At 44.3% G+C, this 24476-nt stretch overlaps 1 protein-coding gene across 1 annotated transcript in view; it reads left to right on the top strand.

Moving 5' to 3' along the window:
• Heatr6 (HEAT repeat containing 6) overlaps nucleotides 1-22887 on the top strand; it is a 31350-nt gene extending 8463 nt beyond the window's left edge. Inside the window, exons 7-20 of the mRNA XM_041664652.1 lie at nucleotides 890-1027; nucleotides 2942-3243; nucleotides 4109-4286; nucleotides 6064-6270; nucleotides 6670-6769; nucleotides 9776-10131; nucleotides 12019-12141; nucleotides 12565-12651; nucleotides 16057-16191; nucleotides 16976-17098; nucleotides 17878-18002; nucleotides 19289-19385; nucleotides 19865-20069; nucleotides 21796-22887. Of these exons, the coding sequence (XP_041520586.1) occupies nucleotides 890-1027; nucleotides 2942-3243; nucleotides 4109-4286; nucleotides 6064-6270; nucleotides 6670-6769; nucleotides 9776-10131; nucleotides 12019-12141; nucleotides 12565-12651; nucleotides 16057-16191; nucleotides 16976-17098; nucleotides 17878-18002; nucleotides 19289-19385; nucleotides 19865-20069; nucleotides 21796-22367 (2748 nt within the window). The 3' untranslated portion in view covers nucleotides 22368-22887. The remainder of the gene's footprint in view (nucleotides 1-889; nucleotides 1028-2941; nucleotides 3244-4108; nucleotides 4287-6063; nucleotides 6271-6669; nucleotides 6770-9775; nucleotides 10132-12018; nucleotides 12142-12564; nucleotides 12652-16056; nucleotides 16192-16975; nucleotides 17099-17877; nucleotides 18003-19288; nucleotides 19386-19864; nucleotides 20070-21795) is intronic.
• Nucleotides 22888-24476: the final 1589 nt, after the last annotated feature.

Here is a 24476-nt window from a genome sequence, read left to right as displayed (position 1 = left end):
TCACAACCATTTACAGCTCCAGTTCCATGGGATCCAATCCCCTCTTCTGACCTCCACAGGCACCTGGTACACACATGGCACACATACAGGCAGGCAAAACTCTCTTGCACATAAATAAACCTTAAAAAAATAATAAATTAGTTTAAACAATTTGTGACCAATAAAATAACAGGATAAAAGTGATTTGATAAATAAAAATTACAGACGCACTAAACCTAATCTGGTGTGACCAGTGCAGCAGATCCAGCTGCATTCTTGCCCATCCCAGTACTTACTTGCTACGCCCAGTCTCTGAAATCAGATGAAATCATGAGCATTGGAGGGACATGGACATAGATGAGGTTAAATACTTCTCTGAGCACTAACCTTAAGTTATCTCCTTTGTCTCATTTATATATATATATATATATATATATATATATATATATATATATATATATATATGTTTGTTTTTTGAGACAGATTTTCTCTGTAGCTTTGGAGCCTGTCCTGGAACTAACTCCTGTAGATCAGACTGGCCTTGAGCTCACAGAGATATCTATCTGCCTCTGCCTCCTGAGTGCTGGGATTAAAGGCATGTACCACCACCACCACCTGATCATTTTTATTCTGTAATAGTTTTTTTTTATGTATACAGTGTTCTGCCCACATGTATGACTGCATGCCAGAGGAGGACACCAGATCTCATTATCACATGGTTGTGAGCCACCATGTGATTGCTGGGAATTAAACTCAGGACCTCTGAAGAGCAAGCAGTGCTCTTAACCTCTGAGCCATCTCTCCAGCCCTCTGTAATAGTTTTTAAACATTGGTCTGTGCTTCAGTGAGAACGAGCTGATTCTGTTTCTGATTTATATGGCATTTGTTTCTCCTCACCTTTCCTTGTCAGAAAGCCATGTTTCACGGACTCCCTGGATTAAACATAGAGATGCCCACAGTGCTATACCCAACTCCACTTCCTCAGTATGATGGACGATCACCTGTTAAACCACAGCAACCAGAACCCAGTGCTGTTCGACTATCTGCGGTACATTTCTCTCCATTGATATTTCAGCTGTGGATTGTTCGCGTGCTTACTGTGTGCGTGTGTGTGCCACTAGGAATTTGTTTTCAAGTTATTGTAGTTAATACAGAAATATAAAATTGATCAGATTGCTGAGAATGCCAGTTAGAGTACCTTGTACTTCTGAGAGGTCTAGGCATTGTGACCACTACAAATAAGCATTTGCTTTACATCAGTGCTGTGAAGACTCCTTTCTAGACCCTCAAAGCCAAGAAGGATCAGTACGCTTCTTTTGTAAAGGGCTGGCTATTACAGGTAACGTAGTGCAAAGCAACCAAGAATTCTCTGTGGAAGCAGATGGGCTACATTTCAGTAAAGCTTAATAGAAACAGGCTACAGGGTGGGCTGCAGTTAGCCTTGGGTCATAATGTCACAGTCATTTTTAGAGCCATTAAAGCCCATGATGCTCCTGTCACATTCCCCAGTCTTTCTAGACAGCTGTCTTTTCCCTCAGTCTCTTGGAGACTCTGAAGCATTCATAGGGGTGACCAAGATTTGTTTCTAGAAACGTGACAGCAGACAAAGAGTGCTTAAATTGGAAATTCCTTTATTTATTCAACATTTATACATGGACTACACTAAGATGTAGATAGAAGTTTCTGTCCCTCCTGATCCTGTAGCCATTCTGTCCCAAAGAAACACACAGAAGCTTATATTAATTATGAACTGTTTGGCCTATAAGCTCAGGCTTATTATTAATTAGCTCTTGCAACTTAAATTAACCCATAATTCTTATTTATGTTTAGCTATGTGACTTGGTACCTTTTCTCTGTAAGGCATTCTAATCTTGCTTCTTCTGCGTCTGGCTGATGACTGACTTTCTATCTTTCCTCTTCCCAGAATTCTCCTAGTCTGGTTTCCCCACTTATACTTCCTGCCTGGCTACTGGCCATCAGTGTTTTATTAAACCAGTACAGGTGACAAATCTTTACAGTGTTCAAGAGTATTCTCCCACAGCACTAAGACATTGGAGGAAGCATGAAAAGTTCAGGCACTAGGGCCTGGAGAGATGACTCACTAGGTAAAGTACCAGTTGCACAAACATAAGGACTTGAGTTCATATCCTTGTCACCTATATTTAAAAAAACAAAACAGCAAACCAAAACTGGTGTATACATGAGGTTTGCTTAAGATGTGATAGCTAAATGGAGACTCCAGAATGAATAACAAGGTGGAGGGATAGGAGTCAGAGCTGCATAGAGACGGAGTAAGTGTGTGTGTGGCTCCTGTTGCTTGCAGGTGTGTGGAGGATCTTACACAGTGTTACAGAGTCTTTGGTTTATGTGTAAGTGATGTAGGAGACGTAGAAAAATGGCATGGTCAGATTTGTGGCTGCAGAGAAAGTGTAGGTCAGGACCACTTTAAGCAATAGATGAGGGTGCTTCTGCCGAGAGGGTGATGGGCTATGCTCACGTTCCACAGGCTTTCGAGCTCTGGCAGAAGCTCTGGAGAAGGCCAGCTTCTCTACAGCTATGCCTGGTGCTTCCAGGTGAGGGAGTGATACTCAGAAGTGGTTCTAGAGTCACTTGGAGAAGCCTAGGCTATGTGGTTGCTGTGTCCAGGAACCTTATTCCTTGTTTCTAGTTCAGGACTATGTCATGCATTGTGCCTGGCACATCCTGCCACTCTGCTTGTGTTCTTTTTTCTCCTTTCTTCAAACTGCTTGTTAGGGACATCTCCAGTCACTTTCAAATGAGAGAGTACCTATGATGTCAGTTAAAAAGTAGTTTTGGAATAACTCATAATATATATGTATATGTGTATGTGTGAATATATATAAGTATGTACGTTGTGTATGTGTATGTATACATACATGTGTGTGTGTGTGTGTGTGTGTGTGTGTATATATATATATATTGTCTTTGCTCCTAAAATTAGAACAAAAAGAAAAAGCACAAAGTAAAACCAAAGAAAGCCCAACAAGGAGAGAAGGAGGAGGAGGAAGAATCCAGTGGTGAAGTCGAAGCAGCCCCAGGCCTCAGCAGGGGCAGGGTGAACACATGTGGCGAGAATAACCGGCGCTTCTCCCCCCGGGGCGCCCAGAGTTTGCCTGTGGATGGAGGAGACAGAGCTGCAGGAAGAGAACAGGTCTGGCCCTTCGCCTCCTCCAGCTGGAAACGAGCCAGCAGTAGTGAGTCAGACTACTCCGATTCGGAAGGAGGCATGCAGGGGGAAATGAGGTAGTAGTACTTTGTTATAATGTTCTACCTGCTATTTGTAGTTGCGTGTGACTTAAGAACCTGCCTACCGTGTGGCATTGACCTTAAAGGTCAACTTCACTTTGACCCATGGCCGCCTGCTGGATCTGCTTTCATGACTCTTTGCCCCTCTCTGGCCTTTTCGTCTTGTTAGCCACTAGTCCTCTTCAAAGTGAGCTCACAAGTCATCGTTGCTGGGAAGCTTTTTCTGCACCTCCACTCTGACCTAGACTCTCTGTTACATTGACCCTGCAGTTCACCTTTGCCCTGGTGTCATGTGAAGTGTGTTACAGTTCTTTCTTGAACCATCTGTCACTTCCACTAAAAAGCGTGTGAAGGGCAGGGGCTTTGTGTGTGTGTCCCCACCCCAAGTGCTGTGGCCCACATAAGGTCATTCGGTGTATCCATTGGGTGGATGAGTGGACACTCTGTGCTCTTTCTTGTCTCACTCTGGTTCAGCCTTAATTTTAATAGCTTGTAGCAAAATTACCTAATGTGTTTTGATCATACTTTGAAAGGGATGGTAACATCCTAGGGATACTCAGGATGCTTAATTTCTCAAATCATTTGGACTGGTGGGAATAAATAGCCTTTCCTTTGCATTTTTAAACTTGTTAAACTTATTTCTCTTGGGGCTGGAGAGATGGCTCAGTGGTTAAGAGCATCGCCTGTTTTTCCAAAGGTCCTGAGTTCAATTCCCAGCACCCACGTGGTGGCTCACAACCATCTGTAAAGAGGTCTGGTGCCCTCTTCTGGCCTGCAGACATGCACACAGAGAGAAAATTGTATGCATAATAAATAAATAAATATTTAAAAAAAAAAAAAAACTTTCTTCTCTCTATGAAAGGTCGTACCAAGCCAAGGTTCGCCAAGGAGCGTTAGCTTGTTTTCTTTCTACGATCAAATCCATAGAAAAAAAAGTTCTCTATGGCTACTGGTCGGCCTTTGTTCCTGACACGCCCGAGCTTGGAAGCCCACAGTCTGTGTCCTTAATGACGCTCACATTAAAGGACCCATCTCCAAAGGTAAGACACAGTTCTATGTCTTTCCCCTTTGCCCTATTGGTCTGTGAATACTGCTCTCACTCCACCGTCCCGGCTCCTGACTTGAGAACCTTGCTAGCAGGAAATGGCTGGGGACAGTCTTCTGTGGACTGCATATTAAGATTATGTCTTAGCCCAGGGTTTTGCTTGCAGTCAGAGCACACTGAGCTATCATTTCTGTGTCTCCCGTGAGCCCCACTGAAGCTGTAGCTCAGGGGTGACTTGACTCAATAGAATGTAGTATACCTGGTTACAGAGGCTTAACCCAGTGGCGTGTAGTGTGTCCGTGGTTGTAGAGGCTTAACCCAGTGGCGTGTAGTGTGTCCGTGGTTGTAGAGGCTTAACCCAGTGGCGTGTAGTGTGTCCGTGGTTGTAGAGGCTTAACCCAGTGGCGTGTAGTGTGTCCGTGGTTGTAGAGGCCATCTAAAGCTTAGAAAAGTGCCTGTATTGTTTGTGAAAACCCAAGATAGTACTATACATAAAATAAGGTCCTAACAATTTCCCCATATCTTTTAAAAAATGAAAGATTTACATATTTTAATGAGAAAAAAATCAATTTCAGAAAAGAGACAACAATAGTTTGGCAGTCTGGATAGGATCAGCAACTACCCAGTGGCCAATGGAGTATCTGCCTCTGTTTAGATAGATACATTCACTCTTCTCTGGAAACTAGCTCTCAAACAAGGAAGGAAAAGAGTCTGCTCTCAGCCGTGCAGCAATGAATATTAAAAAGTCACACTGAGGAGCACCACGCTTTCCTTAGGTAACCCACCAGAAGTGGATACTTTAATTAGCCCTATTACATATTTTACCTATTTTTAAGGTTTTTTTCTAAAAGGAGAATATAATCCACAGTATATTAGAATACTCTGTAATCATTTGAGTTGTTAATTACATATAAGAGGGGGCTGGAGCTTGGCTCAGTGGTTAAGAGCACTGACTGCACTTCCAGAGGACCCAGGGTCGATTTCCAGCACCCACTTGTCAGCTCACAGTCACCTGTAACTGACTCTTCCTTAAATAAACAGCAATCCATGACTAAAATGTATTTTTCCCCTTTCCGTCCATAAGATCATAGTTAGGGTCTGTGAGATGGCCCAGTGCTTAAAGTGCTTGCTGTTCAAGCATGAAGACATGAGTTCAGATCCCCAGCACCTGTAAAGAACTGGGTGGTGGAGACAGGTGGATCCCTAGGGCTTGCTGATCAGCCAGCCCCACCAAATCTGTAAGCTCCAGGTTCAGTGAGAGGCCTTGTCTCAAAAATTAAAGTGGAGAGCAACTGAGGAAGACACATGTGCATGCAGATGTGCACACCATAAACATACACAGCTTACACCCGTTATCAGATACACCCAAGTGTTTCTAAACATTGAATTACTGTTGTTAATATACACAAACACACACTCAGGTGCTTCAGAGTAGAATGTAAGTGGGTACTCTTGAGAGCTGTTGAGTTCTCTTTTCATCAGCCTGATACTTAGATATATAGGTCTCTGATTTAATCATTCCCACACTTAGGGCTCCAGATCCGTGTGCTGTGGTAGTAGTAGAACTTAGCGTTCTGCCTCACTGTTGTCCCATGGCGACCTTACATGTAGTCAAGTGGCTACCTTGTAGCTGCCCTCAGTACCTGATGCAGTCTCCCCTTGCCGTTATCTAATAAGATGGCTCTGAGTACTTGGAGAATTGAGCCTATAGAAAGAAGGGAGCCTGGATCCCGACTTCTAACTGACTGGTGTGAATCATCTTGACATTCCAGACGCGTGCCTGTGCCTTGCAAGTTTTGTCTGCCATCTTGGAAGGCTCGAAACAGTTTCTTTCTATTGCTGAGGACACCACTGACCACAAAATGGCTTTCACTCCTTTCTCCGTAACAATTGCATCCAGCATTAGAGAGTTGCACAGATGTCTTCTGTTAGCTTTGGTGGCAGAGTCATCGTCCCAGACTCTTACCCAGATAATTAAGGTAAGTCCCAAGTTACCTTCAGCTTGAGAGAGGCTTCAGTTTGTATGTAAGTCCCAAGTTACCTTCAGCTTGAGAGAGGCTTCAGTTTGTATGTCGTACATCACCTGAAAGTATAAGTAATAATCATATTAAAGACACCTGTTTGAAAGTCTGTACTTAATCTTACTGTAGACATTAAAAAGACTGGTTTTCTTTTAGTAAATAGACCTTTAAAACTGGCTCTGTGGGTAAAGGCTCTTGCTAGCAAGCCAAGTTTGATCTCCAGAATTCATGTGGTGGGAGGAGAGAACAGATTCCCACAGTCGCCTTCTGACCTCCATATACACATACATACTCACAAAAATAAAGATAAAAAATATTATTGTGTGTGTGTGAATATATGTTTCTGTTCTGTTACAGTGCCTTGCAAATCTAGTATCAAATGCCCCCTACAACCGCCTGAAACTCAGCTTGCTGACCAAAGTCTGGAACCACATAAAACCTTACATCCGCCACAAAGGTTAGTAGTGCTAACTGCTTCTTTTTGTCAAATGTAGACTATCAGTGTTTAAAAGAAAGAGAAGTAAGTATTGAGAGCACCTCTTCAGCTCTAAGATGTTTGCTTAGTCTCAGCTTGTCAAAGGTGTAAACAACTAGACGGCTGTTTGGGGGAAGGGAAGGAGCTGGAGAACCAACTGAGTTGAGTGCTGCTTCGACGTCTTAGGACAGTGAGCAAACTGCATCTTAGAGTGATCGTGATGGATGGATGGATGGATGGATGGATGGATGGATGGAAAGATGGATGGATGGGTAGATGGGAAGGGTGGATGGGTGGGTGGATGGATGGATGGGTAGATGGGTGAATGGATGGATGGGAGGGTAGATGGATGGAAGAAAGGGTGGATAGGTAGGTGGATAGACAGAATGGATGGGTGGATAGATGGATAGGTGGGTGATATCATATATTGAGGAGAAAACAAAACCCTAACTTCTGTAATGCGATCTGTGTGGTTCACATCAGGTCTTTTGAAGTTGGTTCACATCTCCTTGACTGCAAAGATACTGCTTGTATGTCTTGGCTTTTCCCACACATGTGTATGGGTTGATAGCACCTGCCTTTAGAATGTTCCCACACATGTGTATGGGCTGTCAGCACCTGTCTTTAGAATGTTCCCACACATGTGTATGGGCTGTCAGCACCTGTCTTTAGAATGTTCCCACACATGTGTATGGGCTGTCAGCACCTGTCTTTAGAATGTTCCCACACATGTGTATGGGCTGTCAGCACCTGCCTTTAGAATGTTCCCACACATGTGTATGGGCTGTCAGCACCTGCCTTTAGAATGTTCCCACACATGTGTATGGGCTGTCAGCACCTGCCTTTAGAATGTTCCCACACATGTGTATGGGCTGTCAGCACCTGCCTTTAGAATGTTCCCACACATGTGTATAGGCTGTCAGCACCTGCCTTTAGAATGTTCCCACATATGTGTATGGGCTGTCAGCACCTGCCTTTAGAATGTTCCTCTTTGTTTGCAAGATTTCAGATCAGGCTCCCTCTTACATCTAAGTTTTCACTCAGAGTTGCAGAGCTTTTTCTGGAATGTGCAGTATTTTCTGGAACACTATGGGAGAGACACTGGCCCTGGAGTCAGTCTGAGGATCTACAGCCCCCTCTTCTTCCATCCTCACAGCTATGGCCCATCCAGAACCCCATTTCCTCATAACAGGAAGACTTGCACCTATTCTGTAAGGTTGGCATGAGAGACCAAGTTCAGCCCACGGGTCTGTAAATCAGGACACAGAAAGATAAGTCCTGCCTTGAGGCCTCTCATCACAGTGATGGCAAAAGGTACAAGTTAGAGCCCAAGGCTCCTGGTGCAGGCAGCTGCTTGTGTAACGGTGCCTGTTTCTCTTTAGTTGCATCTTCAGCCCCAGGAGATGGACACATCTCAACAGTCCCTTTCAAATATTTGACTTTGTACTTGAATGTTTTCATTGTTAAAAAGATCAAATTCTAAATGTGAATCTAACAAAATTTATAGCAGGTTCATATGAACACTAGAAAGTGATGGATGAGATGGAAGAGTCCTTGTTCGTGGATAGGGTTCGGTGTCGGTTCTCCCAAACTTGATCCCAGTGAAAAGCACAGCAGGTCATTTTGTATAGCATTGGCAAATAGGTTCTCACATTTATCAGGCAAAAGACCTAGAATAGGAAACATTACTGATAGAGAAGTTAGGCTAGAGGTCAAACTCAGTAGAACACTTGGCTAGAGGGTGCAAGACCCCAGGTGTGTCAGCCCCTCAAAACCTACTATAAAACTACAGTAAAGACAGTGTTGAATATAGGTCAGAAGAGAATAGAAAACCTGGAAACATACCCACATACATCACCATTAGCTGATACAGCAAAATAACCAAAATAACTCTTCAGTAAATGGTGCTGGAGCTGCTAGACAACCAGATGCAGAAAACTGAACTCGAATGCAGACCTTCTAGCTTTTTCCCCTCGTGTGTTATGTATGTGTGGCGTGAGTGCATGTGTATATGAACTTTTGTGGGGGGCACACACATGTGAAGGCCCTAGATTGGCATCAGGCATGTTCTTCATTGTCCACTTCATTGAGAACGTTTCTCAGTTGCACCAGATCTCTGGATAGACATTTTGTTCCTGGGTTCCCATCCCTGGTCTTCTGAGCACTGGAATTACGTGTGGGCCGCCACACCCACTCAGCATGGATATGGGTTCTCCAGTCCTCATGCTTAGGGCAATTGCTTCAATCACTGAGATACTCCAACCCTGTTTTTTGTTTTTAATAGCTTTTTTCTTTTAAATCCTGTGAGCATTCATGTTCATGGATTAATAATTTTTGTTACTATATGTACCACTATAGTGTTTCTATTTGTTTTGTTTTTGAAATGAGGTCTCCCTATGTAGCCCAGGTTGGCCTCAAATGTCCTCCTCCCCTACCCTCCAGAGTGCTAGCGTTGTAAAGACACACTGGTTTTATTTTTGTGATTGTGGGTAAGTATGTGCATATGTATTCGGATACCTAGGAGGCCAGAAGAGGGCACTAAATCCCTAGGAACTGGAGTTACAGGCAGTTGCAAGCTGCACCGTGTGCATGCTGGGAGCCAACCTCTAGTTCTCTGCAAGAGCAGCAAGTGCTTTTACCAACTGAACCATCTCTCCCACCCCCAAGTGCTAGGAATTCTGATATACAGCTCCATGCCTGGGTTCTGTGGTCTTTTTAAATCAAGAAACCTCACCACCTATTTTGATTTTTTTTTCCTAGTATTCATATTTGGATACTCCTAGTCAGTTGTCTTGTAGAATAATGTTCTTGATTTGTCATGTTGTTTTTTTTATGATATTGTCCCATATTCTCTATGAATTGAAATTAGGGGTTTAATTATACCTAATTAAAGAAGAATCTAGCAATTCTTAACTGCTAGCAGGGATAACTACAGCACTTACAACATTTATGTCAGTGATTTGTGATGCTCTGTCTTTCTTTGGGCAGATGTTAATGTTCGCGTGTCGAGTCTCACACTCTTAGGGGCTATAGTGTCTACTCATGCGCCTTTGCCGGAAGTCCAGCTGCTCCTGCAGCAGCCCTGCTCCTCTGGGCTCAGCAACAGCAGTTCAGCAACTCCCCACCTCAGCACTCCTGACTGCTGGAAGAAAGTCCCTGCAGGACCCTCTCTGGAGGAAGCGTCAGTCAGCTCGCCAAAGGCATCTTCAGAGCCCTGCTGGCTCATCCGACTTTGCATCTCCACTGTGGTGCTGCCCAGGGAGGATTCCTGCTCAGGTAGCGATGCTGGCTCTTCCCTGGGAAGCACCTATGAACCATCCCCCATGCGGCTGGAGGCTCTGCAGGTAGGACACGCCGTTTCTTCCTGTCTGTTAGAAAGGGACCATTCCTTCTTAGGAGAGTGACTGAGGGGCAGGTGCATAAAGTGGCCACCCCTTTAGGTGTGGCTTTTGCTCTGTTATTTTGTTTAGCGCAGTCCTTGTAAATTGTTGGGTATATTTCTGTTCTTTTGTTCCAGACTACTGTAGTCACTTCAAGTATTGTATGACAGGTGAATACCATTAAGTTTGACTTCTACAGCTAAAGTTAGTTCTCTATAAATTCTTTGTTGTCATCTTGTATCTATTTATTGAAACAAAATTATTGCTCTTTGGAAGGAAGAAAATACTCCTTTCAGAGTGTGTTGGTCTGTGTATTTAATTTGAATGCTTGGGAAGCAGAGGCAGGCAGATTCTGAGAGTTCAAGGCCAATCGGGTTTACATAGCAAGTTCCAGACCACACAGGTTTACATAGTAAGAACTCATCACAAAGTAAATAAATAACAAATAAAAATTTTGAAAAGAAAAAAAAAAGAAAATACCCCTGTACTCAGATGTAATCTAAAACACAGGGTTGTGTATAGCCAGGGCTCTCTAGAGCAGAGTTTCTCAACCTATAGGTTGTGACCCTTTTGGGGGCCACATACCAGATATTTACATTACAATTCATAACAGTAGCAAAATTGCAATTATGAAGTAGCAACAAAATATTTTTATGGTTGAAGGTCACCTTAGCATAAGGAACTGTACTAAAGGGCTGCAGCATTAGGAAGGTTGAGAACCAGTGCTCAGAAGGAACAGAACTGATAGAATGAACATGTATATCCATTTCATATATATATATATATATATATATATATATATATATGGGATTTATTAGAATGGCTTACAGACTGTGGTCCAGCTAGCCCAAAAATGGCTGTCTACCAACAGAAGATCCAAGAACCCAGTGGTTGTTCAGTCCATAAGGATGGATGTCTGAACTGGTCTTCAGCATAAACCAGAATCCCAAAAATGTAGGCTCTAATTCTAGTGGAGGAATGGACCTGCTAGTAAAAGTGAGAGCAAACTGGCAAAGAGCAAAAGCTTCCTTCTTCCATGTCCTTTATATAGACTGAGAGCAGAAGGTGTGGCCCTGATGTGGGATTCTCCTCTGTATGCTGTGAATACCTTTGGTTAATAAAGAAACTGGCTTGGCCTGATAGAGCAGAGTAGAGCTGGGGGGGGGGGGGGGGGACTAAACTGAATGCTGGGAAAGAAGACAGAGTCAGGAGAAGCCATGTAGCCCCGCTGGAGATAGACACCAGTACTTTACCCAGTAAGCCACAGCCTTGTGGCAATACACAGATTAATGGAGATGGAGATAGGTTAATTTAAGATATGAATTAGCCAGAAATATACTTAAGTTATTAGCCAAACAGTTTTGCAAATAATATGGTTTCTGTGTGATTATTTCGGGAGTCTGAGCAGCCGGGAACAAACAGCCTCTGACAACATGGCCCAGATTAAAGGTGGTTTTTCCGCAAAAGATCCAGATTAAAAGTGGGTCTCCCCACTTCAAATGATTTAATTAAGAAAAAAAAAATCCCTCACAGGCATGCTCAGCCACTTGGGTTTTAGTGACCACCAAGAGCAGCTATCACAGCTCAAGTTCTGCTGGTTGTCTGAGGACACTGAGGACCCTTTACCCTCAGCCTTGGTCCTTTCAGCTCTAAATTCCATAGAAATCTACATCAAAGGATTGCCCTGAGGCTTGAGTGAGACATTGCAAACAGATGCCAGCCATAGCATAGTCTTCAGTGCCAGAGTTAAGGTCCATGTTAGGTGTGAGTGGCTGCCAAAATGTTGAAGCACTTCTGGATTCTGCAGCCTTACCTGCTTTCAGATGAGCTAATTGCCTGTTCTCTGTGTAGGTGTTGGCTCACCTGGCAAAGGGCTATTTTTCAATGGCTCAGCTGTACCTGATGGAGCTTGGCGAGGTGATCTGTAAGTGCATGGGTGAAGCAAACCCGTCCATTCAGCTCCATGGCGTGAAGGTAATTACATCACAAGGGACACATCTTCTTCTGTGGTTTCTCGGGTTTCAGACAAGGAGAGGATATATTCCTATCCTGGTTCTTATGTTCAGGGGCAGCTAACACCGTCAGTGTCGGTTTTGACTCCTTCAAAGAATACCTCTGCCATAGTTGCTGAGAAGAGAAAAGCCAGTTAGAAATTACCTTTTCTAAGTTCTGTTCACACCTTTAGCCCCAGCATGAGGGAGGCAGAGGCAGGTGGATCTCTAAGTTTGAGGCCAGCCAGGGCTACATAATGAGACCCTGTCTCAAAAAACCAAACAAACAAAAAAAGAGAGAAAAGGAAAAAGAAACACTTTTTCCTGTTGATTTGAGGTTTCTCCAAACTGAAGGCATGGTATTCATGACCTCCATAGTGACAGCTCATTTCTTGTGTCTTGGCAGCTTCTAGAAGAACTGGGTACAGGCTTGATACAGCAGTACAAGCCCGATTCCAGCACAGCTCCTGAGCAGAGAGTGCCCATCAGTGTGGTAAGCACACCTCCGTTCCCAGTGTTCTCTCCGCATGCTCTAGTGTGCTTTTTAGTTTGAGGCTCAGTAATAAAGTGGTACAGATGATATCATTTCTTCCAGTGCCAAAAACCATGGTGCTTGCCGCCCAAGGATGCAAACCCGACAACCCGAGTGTGATCCCTAGAACCCACATAAAGAACCAATTCTGCAAGGTTTTCCTCTCATATCCACATGTGCACCTTGACAGATGTGTCCACAGACGTCATACATGTGCACACTGCTAATAATAATAAAAAATAAAATCTAGAACAAACCGTGGTGTTCCTGTTGTGGAATAGTGTAGGAGGAGGGCCCGCTTGTTTGTCCTGGCCCCTTGGTTAGCTTAGCCCCGAAATAACCACACAGAAACTGTATTAATTAAAACACTGCTTGGCCCATTTGCTCTAGCCTCTTATTGGCTAACTCTCACATCTTGATTTAACCCATTTCTATTAATCTGTATATCACCATGTGGCAGTGGCTTACCAGAGATTATAACCAGCATCCATCTCAGGTGGAGGATCCATGACTTCTCTCTCTCTCTCTGCCCTTCTTCCTCCCAGCATTCAGTTTTGTCCTCTACCTAAGTTCTGCCCTATTAGGCCAAGGCAGTTTCTTTATTCATTAACCAATGAAAGCAACACATAAACAGAAGGACCTCCTATACTAGAATAGCACAACAGAACTTTTGATTTTTTTTTTATTAAAATTGCTTCTTATTACTGGATATACCAGTGCTACGTGTGGAGGTTAGAAGATAATTTTTGAAGTTGGTTCTCTCTTTTTACCTTTATGTGGGTTGCAAAGATTAAACACAGGTCACCAGGCTGTACAGCAAGTATCTTTATACCTGCTGGGCCATCTCACCAGACCCAGGACTTCTTATTCCTACTGAACTGTAACCTGCTACCTGTTGATGAAGCCTCGTAGACACCTACTACTCTCAACTCCTGTGAGATCAACTTGTACAGGCTCCAAGAATTAAAGACACTGTGTGTGTGTGATGTTTATATTTCCATGCTTGGCTTATTTCACTTTAATATAATTATCTACATTCATGTTGCAGTCACTGACAGAATTGCATTTTTTTTTTGAAGCACAATCTCTTGTGTGTGTGTGTGTATATATAATATACCACGTTTTCTTTATCTTACCTTTTGATGGACACTTAGGTTGTTCCCATATCTTGGCTATTGTGAAGTGTACTTCAGTATACATGTGCACGCTAATGTTTCTTTAAAAGGAACCCAATGTGTAATCTAGCATAACATGAAACTACCAGAATAGGGTGCAGTTCAGTATGTAGCACGGTTATTTATACAACCAACCAGTAATGATAAATGCGGTGTTTGCTTGCAGAAAGCTTAATTTGGTTATTCTGCCTGCTCAAGAGACAAACTAGGATTGTGGGGAAAGGCAGGGAGTGTGACTGAGAAGGCAGGGAACCAGGCCTGTGTTCATGAGCTTAGGTTGCTACTGTGAACAGGAATAATAATCCTTAATTCACAAACCGATTCTTTTTAAAGAGGCTTAAAATGGGAAGATGCTCGTGCCCAGTGAATAGAATTTCTTTAATCTGCTCACTTCTCGTTGTACGGTTCCTACTAAAAGTTGAAAAAAGGGAAGTGGGGAGAGCGAGCACTCATTGGTAAAGGGCTTGTTCAATCCCCAGAACCCATGTCAAAAAAGTTGCTGGGTATGGTGGCAGGTCCTCATCCCGGTGCTAGGAAGGAGGGCCAAGAGAATCCCTGGGGCTCACTGGCTAGACAGTGTCACCTAACTGGGACACTGCAAGCCAATAAGAACTATCTCAAAGGAGGTGACCAGTGTTCCTAAAGATGACAGCCAGGTTTGTCCTTCCCATATGTGTGTATATATAGAGAATTTAAAAAGGAAAGTCTATGATCAGGCTGCATCTGCCACCCCCTACACCGCCACTTCTCTGAATGAGAAATATAATCCCGCCAAAATGTTCTCTACTTGGTGCCAAAACCCAAATGAACTCAGCGTTGGTGAAGCTTTCTCCCCGTGACCTCCTCATCCTGCCTTCTCTTGGCTGTTTGCATGTCCATCATCTTTGCCATGAATTAAATACCCAAACTCCTTTCCAAGACAGCAACTCGAGCTTTCATGGAACCACGTGCAAGGAGATGGAGTGAGTTTGGACATCAGATAGAACTTGGATGGGAATCCAGATTTCTCCACTTGCTAGACAAGTTGCTGTGAACATGCCTTTTTTTTCTCTTTTTAATAATTTTTTGGATTTATTTTATGTATATGAGTACTGTATCTACATGTATGCCTGCAGGCCAGAAGAGGGCATCAGATCCCATTACAGATGGTTGTGAGCCACCATATGGTTGCTGGGAATTGAACTCAAGACCTCTCTGGAAGAGCAGCCAGTGATATTAACCTTCTTTCCCGTCTCCATGGGCAAGCCTCTTAACTGCTCACAACTTTATTATTGCCTCCCCTAGAGAGAAGACAGACTTTCTGTATTACCTGGCGTTAGTCAAGCACAAGAGTAGCCCTAGGCACGTAGCATCTGTAGACAATGAACATTTGTTCTCTGCGGTCTCTGCTGGTCAGGAATTGGAATGGCTGGGCCATGTCAACTTGATACCCCCTGAGGGCTTAGGGATGAGTCTTCAAAGTGCCTACAGCCTGCTTCTCAAGTTGAGAGCTAGCCTGTCCTGGTGCCAGGACCTCAGCACAGTGTCATGTCTTACTGTAGACTTCAAGGTAGATATCTTTGCCCGTGTGGTTGAAGAGGCGCTAAAGCTAAAACAGATCAAGTCACCAGGCAGTGCTACAGACAGGAAGGGATAGGAAACAGCTCCAGCTCTCCCCCTGATCATGTTGACTGGTGTGCACAGCCTTCTGTGCCCAAACAGGGTCACATTGAAAGAGCCCAGCAAGATGGTGGCGCATCCGGATTCTCAGTGACCTTGCTGCTGACTAGCGTATTACAATGTATTTTGTGCCTGTTTTCTTGGTAGAAATTGTGGTAGTGGTATAGACTTCACTTAGTTGTGCTGAGGATTAAAATGGGTTGATGTATGACAGTCACTTAGAATAATGCCTGGCCTATGATAAAACCTCTGCGAAACAGCTCCTTCTGCTGTTTTTCTCCACCATCATCATCACCGCCATCATCTCCACATCATCACTGCTGTTGTCACCTTGATTACACTGTATGCCCTACTGGGTCTGCCTAGTTATTTCAGAAGTTGTTTCCATCACTGTGGAAGACGCCCAGTGAAAACACCTGTAAAAAGCTACTACAGAAAACATTTCCTCTCCAAGGCTACACCTGATGGGCATGGCTTCAGCGGGTTCTCCTGTGGGTGCTGTGCTGTGGTTCTAACTGTGCCTCTGTTCTAGGTGGTGATGTTCTGGACTATGATGTTGAATGGTCCTTTGCCCCTCGCCCTGCAGAGTTCAGAGCACCCAACTCTGCAAGCAAGCGCCTGTGACGCCCTGTCCTCCATCTTGCCAGAGGCCTTCAACAGTCTGCCGGTAACCTAACCTCATGTCCTCACTCTTGGATCATATCCTGGGCAGCAGGGCTCCAGTGTGATTCTGTTTTGAAATCTTTCAACCTCTTCTCTAGAAAAGGAACTGTTTTCTGTTGAGATTGCCATGAGAGCATTGCCGTCCACTCCCCCAGGAAAGCCTTGCTTCTGCCCTAGAAGGCAGGTGTGTGTGTGAGCAACACAGCCTCTGATGAGACTTCCGAAGGAAGCACTTGGTGTCCTGAGTTAAAAGTCTTGGCTCCGCATCCTTGCCGTTCCATCCCCAGCTCTTTGACTCCCTTGAATTTCTCTAAAGCTTTGTATAATGCACTTCACAGGGGAGTCACGTGAGAAGCAGCAGTGTGTGAAAATACTTAGGTTAAGGTCTCCACATGGGGTATTCGCTTAGCCTGTCACCTCCCAATCCCACTGCTTTAGGTGTGGATTTCATGTCTGATTTGGGGTACACAAGCCTGTAATTCTACTCCTGTTCTTTATCCCTCAGTGGCTTTTGATCTGTTCTTAGCTATGTAAATTAACTTTTCTAAAGGAGGCGGCTCCTTCTAAAAGAGCCAAGGGTAAAAATGACCTTGTTACATAGTTGTTACACATACGTGTAATGTGATGAGATGCTGTGTGTATCTTGCCCAAAATCATGCCTCAAATAGCTGCCCCGGTGTCCAGGCACCTGCCCTGTGGTCAGCTGAGGGTCACAGCACTCAGTTGCTTGTGGCAGACTTTGGCTCGCAGTGATTCCGTCTGACTTCTTTTGTGAACCTTCTCTGCAGAATGACAAGCAGATTTTGTGTATTACAATGTTGCTCGGCCTGAACGACAGCAAGAACCATTTAGTGAAAGCTGCGACCTCCAGGGCCCTTGGCGTCTATGTGCTTTTCCCCTGCCTCAGACAGGTGAGAGTGAGCCTGGCTTGCCCCTGTTTCCTTAGAGCCTTTACCACCAGCGGATTTGTGGGCATATAGCTTCCTCATTGAGCGGTGAAGGAAGCCCGCTGTGTAATCAGATTCCTTAATTGCTATTACAACGTGCAGTGCCCGTACTTTGTTTGTTAATTATTTGACACACTGCCTGGGACTGTAGTGTACAGCAAATGTTTAATTAATGAGAGATTAACTAAAGATGAAAAAGAGGACATTACCCACATGGGAGTAATGATTGAGAAAGCTAATACCCATTTTTCTAAGAGGGCAGTGAAGTTTTCCTTTATTCCTTCTGTGACGTTCATCCGTGGGAAGGGTGTGTAGTGCAGACAATGTGTTTGGGCAATGCCTTCACTATCAGAACATTGTTGCCGGGGGTGGAGACAACCCAAGCACAGAACGCACAGGTAACTCACAGGTTCATGTCGATTCCGTAGATAAATTTGGTTTCAGCCGGGCGGTGGTGGCGCACGCCTTTAATCCTAGCACTCGGGAGGCAGAGGCAGGCGGATCTCTGTGAGTTCGAGGCCAGCCTGGTCTACAAAAGCTAGTTCCAGGACAGGCACCAAAAGCTACAGAGAAACCCTGTCTCAAAAAACCAAATAAATAAATAAATAAATAAATAGATAGATAGATAGATAGATAAATTTGGTTTCTAAATCAAACTATTATAAAGGCTCATAGCTTTCTGTGAAAAGTTCAGCGGCAGCAGCGTCAACTCCCTGAGTAATATAGCCTGGTTTGTTGTACAGGACGTCATATTTGTTGCAGACACAGCAAATGCTATATTGATGTCACTTCAAGATAAGTCATCAAACGTGCGTGCCAAAGCAGCCTGGTCCCTGGGCAACCTGACAGACACTCTCATCATCAACATGTAAGTGACTCAGCCTGCTTTCCAAGGGCGGCACTGTTTCAGAGCAAGAGTTCCTCCATATCATACCAACAGCTTTACTACTTTAATATTCCTTTAAGCAATAAATCTAGTTGGTTCTTACTGTGTATTCAGATACATATGATTCTATAACAGTGTGTGTGTGTGTGTGTATATATATATATATATATATATATATTTTCAAAAATACCATGTGCTAACATAAGCTTATACCCACATTATAAAAAATATCACAGTAGAAATCTGAAACCTTAGTAACAGATACCCTGCTCTTTGGGCACAAAGGTCTTTTGTTTATTTGTTTGTTAAATATTTTTACATATAATATATAATCATATTTCCCTTAATACAAATATAATTTCTCCTAGAGTTCCCTACCTCCCTTTTCACCCAACTTCATGCTTGTTTTCTCTCTCTCTCTCTCTCTCTCTCTCTCTCTCAACAAAGATCAAAAAAAAAAAGAAAACCCAATAAGACAGAAATTACCCACCAAAACCCCATGGAGTCTGTTTTGTGTCACCAGCTACTCCTGAGCGTGGAGCCTGCCCAGGGGTGTAGCTGATACCCAGTGGCATTCTACTGGAGAAATCTGTTTGTAGTTTTTAAGGAATAGAGTCACAGGTCAAAAGAACCTGAAGAGCATAAGGGGAAGGTAGTGTAAAATCTGCCTCCTTCCTGCAGCACCGTCACTTCCCTGGGGTGGCTGCTGCTGTACTTTCTGTCACCTGGTTCTGCATAAGAAGCATGTGTAGCGCACAGACATTCTCTGCGCTGGATGTTTAATAAACACACGGTACACAGAGTCCACCACAGGACGCATCCTGATGCATCCTCTTCTTGAATGGTTGTTTTACTTAGGCTTGTGGGTGTCTATATGCAGTGAACATTTCCGGGCATAAAATGTCCATCTTGAGATTTCCCCTGTGGTTACATTCTTAAATGGAGAACTGCCGTTGAAACCTAGGTGTGATGGCATGTACCTATAATCCCAGCACTCAGGAGGCTAAGGCAGGGGGATCACAGATTTGAAGTCAACCTAAGTTTCATACCAAATTCCAGGCCAGCCTAAGCCCTATAATGAGTCCCTGTCTCAAAAACAAAGGAACAAGCAAAGAGCTGTGTGAGTTCTCAGTGTAATCTGAAAAGGTGTGTCAGGCTGTTTTCCTGACATTTTTACCCTCATACACTTGGTGACTGTATCTTTGTGTGCACACATTTAAGTGGTAATTTTTTTTTTCTTACCCCGCCATGTGCCTTGGGTGGGACAGGGACACGCCAGATCCAAGTTTTCAGGATGAGTTCTCTGGGCTCCTGCTCTTGAAAATGTTGCAGTCTGCGATACAAGCCTCCACGGACAAAGACAAGGTACACACAAGACGTTAAGGGTGCACACTTGCAACTGTGCTGCTCCAGCAGGGTGGTCTGATGGTCCTAAACCGTCCTGTGTCCACAGGCACTCAGGGGAGTGCTGTCCACGCCATACTCGTACAGTTTATTCTACTGCCTTCTGTCCCATAGAAAGTACCAGCACTCTCTCATTGTCTACTGCATGATATGTTCATGTTTATCTGTTATTTAAAAAGAAAGAAAGAGAAAAAATCCTTAAATGAAATTGATAAGAAAGATAAAGCTTGCATGTGCCTATTACATGGTCCATTTAAAAAGCATGGGCTCGGACATGGGTCAGGTGAGCGTGCATAGTTCTGAGGACTCACACCCTCACAGGGTTCATGTCTCATTTATTCTCTTGCTTTAAGACATGGAGGGTCTTTCTTAAAATAGAATTTATATTGTCTGAAACATCTCCAGCAAAATAACTCTGAGGCCTTTTATGTTTGTTTTAGGTCAAAAGCAACGCAGTCCGGGCCCTTGGGAATTTGCTTCATTTTCTACAACCGTCTCACATAGAGAGACCCAGGTTTGCTGAAATCATCGAGGAGTCTATCCAGGCTCTGATTTCTACCGTTGTAAACGAGGCTGCCATGAAAGTCCGATGGAATGCTTGCTACGCGATGGGAAATGTTTTTAAAAACCCTGCTCTGCCACTCGGTAAGATGTTTTCCCTCTCTCAGCCTGTCCAGAGGTCTTCAGAAAGCATGCACCGTCTGTGCTGTTGTTAACAACGATGGTTTTTGTCACAGGACTAGAAAACAACAGGGATCAAGTTTAGTGGAATGATGGAATACGCCATTGGGTGTGTGTGTTTGATGAGGTGTTTTATTGCCATTTTAAAGTATATTTACAAAGGTCTTTTTTATAATCTGAGAAAATACTTCTTCATATGTTAAACAAACTAAAGCAGGATATTAACTTGTTTCTACAATGTCCTCTCATTAAGTACTTAGGAGAAAAGATGGGAAGGAAATTGTCCAAATCTACAGTTCACCGCTGGCACCGAGAGCACAGGTTCAAATCTCACAAGTTCTGGATTCAGAACTAGAAGCTCAGGGCTTCTTTCCCCTTCATACTGCCCCGAATACCATGAGCCTTGCTTGACAAATCATCTTGGGCTAATAGTTTCTTCTGTGCACAGACCCTAGCCACTGGGGATGCCAGCACTGGCCCTACGTCTCTGCCTCTGACAGGACTGGAGAGCTAAGGGACAACCACGAGGGCCAGTAGAGTAGGCAGCATGTGAAGGGGCTGTCCAGGCAGAGCAGAGCCTGGGAGACAGTGGAGAAGTTGCCTGGGGGCTACAGAGCTATGAGGACGCATGTAAGAATGGAGCAGGAACAGCGGGACACTGAGATCTGAGGCCCTTGTGGGTGGCACTGGCATTCACGGAATAGAGAGAATCTGCTTCTCTTGGGGGGTGGGCAGCAAAGAAGGGGACAGACTGAGAGAACTGCCATCCGTCTTGAGTGAGACAGTCAAGCCAGGGTGTCTAGCAGCACCTCTGAGGGGGTGGAAAGCATGCTATTGGGGGAGAGGGGCTGGGGGACACAGAAATGGGGAAAAGACCATGCAAGCTTCATATTCTTGACACTAGAAGTGCTCTTATGTCTTAACAATAAATGCACAGTGTGCTGCAGCGAGTCAGTGCCTGGTGCTATCTGGGGAGGGAATACTCCTTTTGCTAGCAGGAAGAGGACTGTTTCATACAGGGTGCAGCCCTGCACTGCCAGGAGCAGTTTGGGTGCAGTTCCATCCATGCGTTTCCCACCAAGCTTTGCCCTTTTGGACAGATAAAATCCTATTTGGGTAGCAGAGGCTTTGATCATGCTTCAGGCTTGTCTAGGGAAAACAGGAGACCAGAGATCAGTATTTGATCCCTTCCCTGGGATCCTACAGGTTAACTTTCGCTGCCCTGCTCCTATGAGGAGCCTTGGTCTCTGTTCTTTTGCTGTGAAGAGACATGATGCCCACCACAACTCTTATAAAGAAAAACATTTAGTCGGGGGCTGGCTTAGTTTCAGAGGTTTAGTCCCTTATCCTCATGGCAGGATCATGGTGGCACTCATGGTGCTGGAGCAGTAACAGAGCTACATCCTGATCCACAAGCAGAGAGAGAGGCTGGGCCTGACATGGGCTCTGGGAATCTCAAAGCCCATCCCAAGTGACACACTTTGTCCAACAAGGCCACGCCTCCTAATCCTCTCAAACAGGGCTACTCCCTGATGACTAAGGATATATGAGCTGGTGGGGCCATTCTTCCTCAGACCATATGGGACCATGATGAGAGTGAACACAAAATACATGCTTCCCCACCCCTCTCCTGCTCACCCTATCTAACCCTAAGCCTTTAATAGTTTCAGTGACTGTGAATTCTTCCTAGGGTCAGCCCCATGGACCTCCCAGGCCTACAAGGCCCTGACATCAGTTGTGATGTCATGCAAGAACTTCAAAGTGCGCATCAGATCTGCTGCAGCCCTTTCCATCCCAGGCAAGAGAGCGCAGTACGGGTCCCTAGAACAGTTTGCTCAGATCTGGAATGCATTGGTCACTGCCTTGCAGAAGAGTGAGGACACCACAGACTTTCTGGAATTCAAGTACTGTGCCAGCCTGCGGACCCACATCTGCCAGGCGCTGCTTCACCTCTTGCGTCTAGCCAGTGCCTCCGACCTCCCCTGCATTCTAGAAACTCTTGAGCTGAATGGGGATATGATCCAGTCCTACGTCCTGCAGTTCTTAAAGTCAGGAGCAGAGGGAGATGATCCTGGTGCAGTCCACACCCCACAGGAGAGAGACCAGATGGTCAGAGTGGCCCTGACGCACATACGCAGTGTGCAGACACCGGCTGGAGACACAGCCAAGAGGGTCATTGTGGCCTTCTTAGAAGACATCCTGGCTGTTCACTGTGACTCCTCAGGAGGACAAGTGGCACTCCTTGGGTCATCAGACCAGTGACTTTTCCACCCTCAGTTCACAGGTCACAAATGGGAATCAGACTGAGCTTGTGCACGTGATACATGGAGTGTTATTCTAGGGCAGGAACATCCGCTCCGCATTTATTTAGAATGGATTAGTGGCTATTTAACTTTTCTCAAAGGGCTCAGCCACTTTGGAGAGTGGTTCCATTACAACCAAGATATGAGGAGTCAGGGTACATGTAGTGTGGACCCAAACAACTGAGGTCACTGTGGAATAATTCTGTCCACTGTGAATATATATTACTCTCATTGGTTAATAAAGAACTGACTGGCCGGTAGCCAGGAAGGAAGTATAGGTGGTACAACCAAACTAAGAATGCTGGGAGGAAAAAGAGCGGAGCCAGAGGAGACACCAGCCAGCCACCTAGGAGGCCAGAAATGTAGAAAATGAGGTAACAAGCCACATGGCAATAGATTAATAGAAATGGGTTAGTTTAAATTGTAAGAACTAGTTAATAGTAAGCCTGAGCTATCGGCCGAGCATTTATAATTAATATAAGCTTCAGTGTGTTTATTTGGGAACTGCTGATGGGATAGAAACTTCTGTCTACAAATGGCGCCCAAATGTTAGGCAAGAATTTCCACATAAATGGGCAGTGATGGTGCACACCTTTAATCTCAGCACTTGGCAGAGACAGGCAGATCTCTGTGAGTTTGAAGCCAGCCTAGTCTACAGAGTGAATTCTAGGACAGGCTCCAAAGCTACGCAGAAACCTTGTCTCAAAAAAGCAAAAACTAACAAACAAAAAATTCTACATAAAACCTGAGAAAGCGTTGAAAAAGGTTTCTAAAACAGAGCCAAGGCCGGGCGGTGGTGGCGCACGCCTTTAATCCCAGCACTCGGGAGGCAGAGGCAGGTGGATCTCTGTGAGTTCGAGGCCAGCCTGGTCTACAAGAGCTAGTTCCAGGACAGGAACCAAAAGCTACAGAGAAACCCTGTCTTGAAAATCCAAAAAAAAAAAAAAAAAAAACAGAGCCAAGAGCAGCTGCCTAGTCTCATGTCTCTCATGCTGGCCGCAGCACGGGGACATTTCTCCAGGCTGCTGCCTGTGGACTTGAACTGCCAGCGCACCGTGGCATAAGCTGCATGGCGTTCCCGCATTCCCTCATACTGGCCACATACAGAAAAGTGCTCATGCCGTCAGGAAAAAGACGGAGACACAGTAAAGACAGATTCAGACGAGGAAAATAAACTCTGAACGGGTTACAGTGTGTTTTAAAATATATGTAGACTTGGGAGAGAAAAGAGAAGGTATGGTAGGTGGTGGCGCGCACCTTTAATCCCAGCACTCGGGAGGCAGAGGCAGGAGCATCTCTGAGTTTGAAGCCAACCTGGTCTACAGAGCTAGTTCCCAGGTCAGCTAGAGCTGTTACGCAGAGAAACCCCGTCTTGAAAAGAAAAAAGAAAAAGAAATATATAGTTTTAAAATAATTGTGAAGTCCTTAAAAAGGGAGTAAAGTAATATAAAAGAAATAGGCCACGTAAAAATGGAAAATACACAGAGTCTGGATCCTATATGTTACTGTGTTGTCTTTAAGTTTTTTGACTGCTAGGAGACATTGGATTATGAAAACTACTGGATTAAACCAATCTATATATTTTTTAAATGTCTTGACTTTTAAAAAGAAGTCAAAAAACATGATACTTTGGAGAGGACGTTTTACTTTTATTTCCACAGGAAATGAGAGGGGGAATCATTCTAAGTTGGTATGGATCAGGCTTGATTGGGGAAGACCCCCCTGAAATTCTGATTACAGACATAAAGAAATAAACCTAGAAGGACTACAAGACACGTGATGCATATTTTACCTGCTCAAACATAAAATTTCATCTTTGGCGGACTTTAATACAATACACAGTCTACTTGTATTAATGCAGATTGATAAGTTACCTTTTAAAGTTTACATATTTTTAAACCAAAGGGACCAGACATCAATAAAAACAGATGGCCCAGTGATCCAGCATCCAGAACAACTTCAAGACTGCTGCCTGAAACGATCCAGCCTCACAGAATACTCTAGAGAAGACTTAACAATTATCCTGATTTTCTCAAGCTTCCCCCAAAGATTACCAGGGCCCCAAAAC

This window comes from Microtus oregoni, unplaced genomic scaffold, assembly GCF_018167655.1.
Source record: "Microtus oregoni isolate MIOR12 unplaced genomic scaffold, Mior012 000015F_ref0000493, whole genome shotgun sequence".
NCBI lineage: Eukaryota > Metazoa > Chordata > Mammalia > Rodentia > Cricetidae > Microtus > Microtus oregoni.
This window is presented reverse-complemented; position numbering and strand designations above follow the sequence as displayed.